The sequence below is a fragment of the Petromyzon marinus genome, chromosome 16, assembly GCF_048934315.1.
Source record: "Petromyzon marinus isolate PM22_M1 ecotype Great Lakes invasive population chromosome 16, UKy_Petmar_22M1.pri1.0, whole genome shotgun sequence".
NCBI classification, from domain to species: domain Eukaryota; kingdom Metazoa; phylum Chordata; class Hyperoartia; order Petromyzontiformes; family Petromyzontidae; genus Petromyzon; species Petromyzon marinus.
In genome coordinates this window covers 10766860-10775256 of record NC_133682.1, presented here as the reverse complement: position 1 = coordinate 10775256, position 8397 = coordinate 10766860, and the positions used below count along the sequence as shown (strand labels likewise).

The window sequence follows — 8397 nt, the reverse complement described above, 5'->3', positions numbered from 1 at the left end:
TTCTTCCCATGCACGTGACCCAGAGGATTCGGATTCGCTGCCGCAACAGTGGAGTGCAGAATGACACCCTCGACTTTAACGTGGCACTCGAAGAGCGCCTCTCCCTCCCGAAACACCTCCGATGTACGAACCCAACGGGGCAGCACTTGTGGGCACCGCCCTGCACCCGCGGCGAACTTCGCACTATTGTGAAAGGGAACAAGGGAAGCTTGTTTTTTTTGTTTACATGAATTAATCAATCGCTCAATTTTGCACGCTCATTCCTTTCCCATCATTTTTTCCTTGTTTGACAATTTTGCATATGTGGAGGCTCGCAATTGAGGTAATGGCCGCTTTTATTCTGGAAGATGCACGTTTTTGCCGACCGCTGTAACTCTTCGATCGAAAGCATTTCACGGGAGACGCGCCACAGACGACGTCTTTTTTTTTTCTTTTCACAACGTGGTGATGATGTACGGCACTTGGCGCGTTTATTCTCAGCCAGCCTGTGCCGGTAACGTGGTTAAACATTTTGCCGAGCCTGCCGCCTCTTTAATACGTCCTCATGTGTCCATTCATTTACAAAGAATATCAAACATATATACATTTGACTTATTTAGATTATAATTTTAAACAAACACTAAAAATACAATGATAATAACAATGACGTATAACACCATACTGCCAGCAGGCAATTACTGGAATACCAATGTGAATTCACTTCGTATGCTCCAGTATATGGGCATGAGCAGAACCGGTACACACACACACACACGTACGGATACCTCAACATTTCGTGCAGTCGCTGTGAAACCTCTGCAAAGAGTAAATGCCGAAATGTCAGAGCGAGTAAAGAGAGTGGCGTCACCGGTGTATGCGACGCGGTCCAAGCGTGCGTTTGTGGCCACGCCAGCTCGGACAAAGTCGAACCGCCGAGACAGAGACACGCCCACTCTCTACCCGTCGCAACAAATCAATATCACGTTTTGGCACGGGGGGGGGGGGGGGGCAGATGTTCAGAACGCTAGGTTAGGTGGTTTAAACAGAAAAAAAAACTGGCAGGGAAATTTAGAACATTCAAAAGCTTCTGTTCCCCCATAAGCTGATGATTTTTGTACGTATCAGAGTCCACACTCTGATCACGTGCAGATTCACCTGAAACGGGGTAATGAGACGAGGTTTAAAAATACCCACGATGTCCCTCCGAGCGCGGGTTGGGGGGCTCCAGTGAGTGCGATGTGAAATTCAACAGCATGCCAAACTTATTATTTTTTAAGCAAATTCCACCGAAATATTTTGGTCAGAGGTTTATGCTACATTTCCATGAACGCTGGGAGCTGGGTTGTACTGGTCCAGGAATGGGCCATTTGCATTCCACGAGCAGCAGCAGCACGACAAAGGTCCGTGTTACCCATACGTCATGAGCGACACGGCTCCGTCGGCTCAACGCATCCTGCTCCGATCCCCATTAGGTTAGCCCGCTGTATGCCAAAGTGTCATTTTTTTGCCTTTAACTACCTCCACATCAACACGGCCTTGTAGTCGAATTGAGCGATGGTTCAAAAATAAAATTAACTTCACTGTCAGATGTTGAAAATAAATAACGCAACGTTCTGGCCATGTGACAAATGTGAAGATTATTTGGCTGCTATACATTTCCGCATAAGCCACTTCATTGGGCTTCTGGAAAATAACAAATAGCTCAGTGGGCTTTACTTGGCAAAATAAAAATTTGTTTATTCATCGTGATTTGCTTACCTTTCTTATACTTTGCACTCCTATCGTTTTATTGTAGTGTGCATTGTTGTAACTTTCTAACTCGCCCCGACTGGACGCCTGTGAACAAGAGCTTCACAGCTTCATCGGATTTCCTCAAGGATAAAGAAAGATTCCGATTGCAAAGTTTCGATGCCCAAAATCAAGGTGGATCTGCAAGTGAACGATACTCCCGCATACACCTTTCTGGCAGTGACAAGCCCCATAGAGGTTTACGCTGCGAAATGCATTTCCATCGGCTTCCCTTGCACGCGACGACATACGCACCGCGCATCCCCCTTCGTGAAGCACATCACCGCCTTTTCCGTAGACACGATTTGATTAATGAGCTTTTTTTTAAAAAAAAAATATGTGTATTAAAAAAAATTAAACAAACAATTGTATACGTACATTATCATTATTTTTTTTTGTACGGCCAAGACCGGAAATGAGGGGGTCATGTCTGAGACGAGGGAAGACGAGACGTGAACGCGCGCACAATATCTGAAAAGGCCATCAACGCCAAGTCGAAAAACACAAACGCACAAAGGGAAGATGAACAACCCCGGCCCGCACATTCAACGGCACATGTTCCAGATTAGAAGTTTTCGCGACCGCGAGCGTTCCGCCGTCATGACGACGGGCGCCTGTGTTGCGCCCGGAACGTCGTGATTTTAAACAAATTTTCATGCCTCCGTGACTTTACCGAAAGAACCAAAGCGCATAGCACATTTTCCACTTCCAAAGAAAGCACCAGCTGCTTCGGTTTTTTTTTGCTTTGCCGCCACACATACACACACACACACGCATTAAGAGCTGCAATTATAGGTTGTGATTCATACATAATTTGACCAAAATAAATTAAGTAACCTTGCATGATGGAGCTTGTGTGGTTGAGAATATTTTACACTGACAGTGGACCCAAAGACACGCGGCATTTACAGTGACCGCCGGCGATACAACGCCCGTTTCTCGAAATGCATCGCAAGAAACGTCGCTGGCCAGTTTCTCTTTAATCGTAGCATTATCCCGGTAACTAATGAGACTACACCAGGAGTAGGAGCTCTGTTAAATACTCACAGTGGCAGCTTATTACTCGCCAATGCCATCCATCAGTTGTCAACAACACAATTTGCAATCGTTATTAGTAATCAGCTAATTTGCTTGTTCCAACTCTGATTGGTAGATACACCCATACACACGTTTGTTTAGACCTTAGCACAATGTGGTGGCAACCCTGCTGCAATAACAAAGGCAAGGATGAACGATTGGACACGACTGGTTAGAGCAGTGGTTACTTAACCTGGGGGTGCGAGATGCCCGTTCTGGGAGTGCGAGACATGGCCAGGTAAATCATCGAAAACGCAAATTAAGAATGGGCACGTAAGTACAACTGCTTTGCTTCATCAAAACTATGTACAGTAAAACCTTGGATTGCGAGCATAATTCGTTCCGGAAACGTGTTTGTAATCCAAAGCACTCGTATATCAAAGCACTCGTATATCAGTTGTGATCACGTGACGCTCGGCAGTACAAAGCGTATATACGTACTACTACTCGTATTGCAAGAACCTCGCTCGTTTATCAAATTAATATTCATTTAAATTTTTTGCTCGGCTTGCAAAACACTCGCAGGCCAAGTTACTCACAATCCAAGGTTTTACTGTACTTTGTTTCATCAAAACTATGTTTAAAGATGATACATTTTAAACGATTGAGAAACTAGGCGGTGCAATGCCAGAGTAAAGGTTAAGAACCACTGGCTTTGAGCAAAACTGACACTCTCCGTGGGACAGAGCAACGGTTGAATTACACGCAGGAACTTCATTCTAAAATTGGGATAAAGGGAAATTGTTGTGCCGACATTAGACACCTTTTTTAAAACAGATTTCAGATTTAACCAATAATAAAACACCAATAAATGTGGTTATGGAGAGCCTTTCGCGACATCTTACACAAACGGAGGAAGGTCAAACAAATGTCAAGAGTGCAACACTGCGCACAGAGCTACGCGCAATACAACTTCATTTGTATCGGTACAGTAGTTACCTTTGCACAAATGCACTTATGCTATACAGTAATTACAGGTCAAGGCTTCAAAATAAGCCCAACATTGCATTGGTGCATCAACTTTAGTTGCAGTATCGCGTTCTCATCACACTTTGACCTTGCCCTCGTGTGCACAGTGGTGGAATACCAGCTAGCGAAGGGGGGCGGGGGAGATCACAGCAGTTGGCTTGAGGTCCGCCTCGTCCGATTTATACCGCGCGCACCTTACGCACCTGGATAATCACGCACCCACCTGAGCAGTAAACATTACAGACATGTGCAAGCGATCTTGCTGCAATCAGCACTTCGGAGACGGGGGGCAGGGAGGGGGGGAGGGGGGTTGGTGGATCACGCACAGATCACCACGAGTCTGCAAGACTCCCAATCCTCCTGGCTGGGCTGCGAGGTGGCCAGGAGATTGCAGTACAGCAAGTAGGTTGCTGACATGCCTGTGCAGGCCTTTTGAGTATTATTCCCTTGCAAGTCTGAGCGTTCTTCCGGCACTCCGATTTCCCCTAGAAAGCAACACTTAAATAACCAACTGGCCGGATATCCTCATGCACGACCCTCCAAATAAAAAAAGGCTTGGTGAACTTTTTCCGCGTAAATAGGATACTATTATTGCAAGGGGATGTTAAATCCAGATTTATAACAATGATGTTCTATTGCACATTAATTTAATTACTAAATCAACCAAAACAACTATCCTAAACATGTTTTGTTTACGTTTCTTTTAAAAGGAAGTTCATATCGGGACGCAGCGGTGGAAGGACTTACCGAAAGCCAATGTCAGTTTAAAGATTACATCAATATCAAGGTTTCGTGCTGTAAATTATTCCCATCAAAGAAAGCCTTGCTGATTGCATCGGCAGAGAAAGCACAAAACGAAACGCTAACCAGGAACTGGATGCAAAAATGTAATAAAAACGGGCAAACAATTAAGACAATAAACGCTGTGAAGAAGACACTTGAACGCTCAGAGGACACCCACCGTCGCAATTCCGAGTTGGTAAATCTGACCTCCGGCCAAAAGAGCTTTCTTTTTTACACTTTTTTTGTTTGTTTAATTTTTCAATCTTTTTGTATATACAGAGACGCAAACAGAGTCAAGTACCTGCCAGGGTCTCGGAGTAAGAGGGCACCACCACCCCAACCCCACGTCGCCCCCCCCACCCACCCTTCCCGCCCCCTCCCAGAAAACAAATTAACCCATCGTGGTGTTGTTGTTGTTGTTGTTGCTGCTGCTGCTGCTGGAGATGAGCGGGGTTATAAAAGTTATCCGAGTCGAAGTGGACAGCTTGCTTGTGCCGCCTGTGCGCGACCCGGCGTTGAACCCGGAGGGGCGGCGGCGGAGGGGAGGGAGACCGCAGCAAGCGCGAACGCCGTCAGTGCCAAAGAGCACGTGCGTGGACACAGCGGGTTTGTGTTGATGTTGTTAGGCATCCTGTCATCTCGAGAGTGTCAACGGCTGACGGATAGCCGCAATCTCCCACACCCCGACTCCCCAAATCCTCATTCCCTCGACTGGTAAAAGAGGATGTATCCCGATTCTGAGTTTTTCGACACGTCCGTTGTGAGCCCATAAAACTCTTCGATGGCCTGCGGGTCGATTTTCTGCAGGTGCGCGTTCCACGCCGCGCGGGGGACAAGGGAGCACACAAACAGGCAAGCAAAATGAGTTTAAACCAAGTGTTGAGATTATCATCCAAGTTCGGATTTACAGTCTCAAGAGTGCCCCCCCCCCCACCCCCCTCTGCGTGCGCTAAAAGAAGCCACACTGTTATTGTTACGCAAGCCAAAGGTCCAGTAGTTATTCCGTGTCAAGCACGGGGAAATGTCCACCCGTCTCATCCTTTGCGACGACGCATCGCGAGTTTGCACAATAAACTATAAATCCTCTCGGGTAATTGCTAGGGGTACTCGACAAACAGCTTGCCAACAACCAATGCCCACAGCTGTACTCTTTTAATTGTTGGCAAAATTTGGCAAAAACTATTTCAAATCTGCCGTTTTATATATTTTTCAACTACAAGTTTGCATGCCGCCATGTGGCTGTAGATTGTGGACCAGCGTGCACATCCATTTTCACACACGCGTTTTATTCTACCGTATATTTATTTCCACAGTCGAATCCCCTAAGACTACGGAGGTTCCTTCAAGTGGGCCGTCTTTGCGAGAGTGTTAAAAATTAAATCAGCATACATTATTTTTATCAATCAAATTCAAGGACAGTGCATAGTATTATCAGAGTTGTCTTTTTGTTTGCATTTTGACTGCTTGTGTTGTGGTTATTGCAGACATGATGCCTTGAATAAAGGTTGTCAGTTTTTTGTGCCAGTTAAAAGGGTAAAACCTATTACTATATCGTGTTACTGGCAAAGGAGGTCTCATAATGTAAATGCTCACCCCGAGCCCTCAATACTCTGATAGTGTGCTGTTTTTGAGTTGTACGCCTTTTGGCGTCTTCTGGTCCAACACCAGTGGAGACTAGGCTCTAAAGAAAGCCGTCTCGGGTGTGGACCAATCAAATTCAAGGACAGTGCATATTATTATCAGAGTTGTCTTTTTGTTTGCATTTTGACTGCTTGTGTTGTGGTTATTGCAGACATGATGCCTTGAATAAAGGTGTCAGTTTTTTGTGCCAGTTAAAAGGGTAAAGCCTATTACTATATCTTGTTACTGGCAAAGGAGGTCTCAATGTAAAGGGTCAATTTTTGTTTGGGGGGCCAACTCAATCCATTAACCCTCTGGGGGGGGGGGGTCGATAAAATGAACACTGCTTTGTGGGAAATCAACAATTGTTGTCCTAATGACGAGGTGGGGGGAACATTTTTCCTACCGAGGGCCGGGCAGGGCTTGCAAATGGTTTTGTTGGGCACGCGCATTAACCACACCTGAGCACTGCCCACCGTGAAATCATTAGGGCTCTCACCTTTGCCGCACTAATGTGCTTTGCAAGCATCCCATTTGTGCGAATTGGAAGGCCATCGGGAGCGGCAAAAGTGACGGAGCGAACTGAAATAGAAACGTCGTTTCCCGGGTCGAAAATAATACCCTCTCTAAGTCGCAACCAATTAGTCCGGCCATGATGCTTGGAGCGATGGATAAATATTGTCTTCGGGCTGTTTCGGTAACAGGCCACATGCCGTGCGCCATAGGCTCTCCACCCCTTTGGCCCATGGAGAGAATATCCCCCACCAATAGGAATGTGGAATTTGCACCAACAGCTCGCGGTTGCCAATGGCGACGAGCGCTGCCACCGTTAAAGATGTGGGGGGTGCGGGGGGAAATTGCTAACTGATTTTTATTCTTTGAAATGGAAACCTAGGATACGTACAGAGGAAATACAACAGGAAGGAAGAAAATAAAACTGTTCAGTATGCGAGGAAGAGAATGTCCGTGCCAATGATATGCGTGGGGCTTGGCAGAGCCACTGCCAATGAAAAGGAAATTCCATCCGATGTGTGCAACCAAAATTATTGCAAGGTTTGTATTGAAAACCAAAAAAGATGAGATGGTAAATGGGGATGCTTTATAACTGAAAGTGTGTTCTGTTGCAGAGTTAAAAAATAGCAAAGAAAATAATATATTTTATGTTTCGATTTAAAGCTTTCGTGACTGCAAGGATTCATCTTCTTTGGTTCTTTCGGTAAAGTCACGTAGAATGAGAATAAAATAATAAATTGAAAAAAATAAAATAACACAATAGTATTCTCACGACGTTTCGGCCACAACACAAGCAACACAAGCGGCCTTCATCAGGTGAAGGGACGTGACTTTACCGAAAGAACCAAAGAAGATATTTTATGTTGCTATTTATAATGGTAAAACATTTTTTCGCAAAAAATCAAGTAAACATCACTATTATAAACTAATAGTCATCACTAATAGAGTGAAAGGACTTACCTCTACTATATCATCGTCAAACAGCAACCAGAAGCCATGGCTCTTCACTATTGTGATGTAATGGCCCCGATTGGGGCCGCTACAAATACAACATCCAACGAGATCAAATATGCAATTACATCTGCGTTTCCTTCCTCATAAATAAATAACAAGCCGACACAATTGGCGAAATACGTGCACCCTTTTCAAGCCATGCGTTTCCTTTGCACTCACCCATCCAGCAGTTAATACCCGAAACACATCCCCCTATTTGGCCGTACGTACTTGGGGCAGAAAAAGTTGTCAGGACCAAATAAGGCTGACAAGGTACACAGTGATGCTGGGGGCAGGCTCCGCCACACTGCGAGTATCTGTGTCCCCCCAATTGTAGATTTTCACAGTCTCAATAAGATACTCAAAGGCGGCTAAGTTGACGTAGGCCACGGTATAAGCAAGAATTTGATTTCAATTGTCACCGACCGCCGTGCATGGCCACCAATCGTAGACAAGTATCCGTGACTGCAGCACAGTAATTACGACGCCACTTGTGCTCAAACACAGCATTCCCGAGTTAATCGCTAGGGGCGCGTTGCAGAGATGCTCGTGAATATCAAATTTCGTGGATGATATTGGCCTAAGAAGTGACTTTACCTCATCACCAACTCTCATCACTTTATTTCTCTCTCTCTCTGCAGTCCTGTAGAGTTCTAGATGCGATTTGTGGATAGC

General features: G+C 45.3%; 1 protein-coding gene across 2 annotated transcripts in view; it reads right to left on the bottom strand.

Annotated features, from left to right (window-relative positions):
- Positions 1-4955: 4955 nt before the first annotated feature.
- The window catches only part of LOC116942832 (ubiquitin carboxyl-terminal hydrolase 46), a 29084-nt gene continuing 25642 nt past the window's right edge, over positions 4956-8397 (bottom strand). For both annotated transcript variants that reach the window (XM_032955180.2, XM_076067505.1), the window contains exons 8-9: positions 7690-7768; positions 4956-5397 (exon numbers count right to left, since the gene is read on the bottom strand). In XM_032955180.2, the coding sequence (XP_032811071.1) occupies positions 5296-5397; positions 7690-7768 (181 nt within the window). In that variant the 3' untranslated portion in view covers positions 4956-5295. The remainder of the gene's footprint in view (positions 5398-7689; positions 7769-8397) is intronic.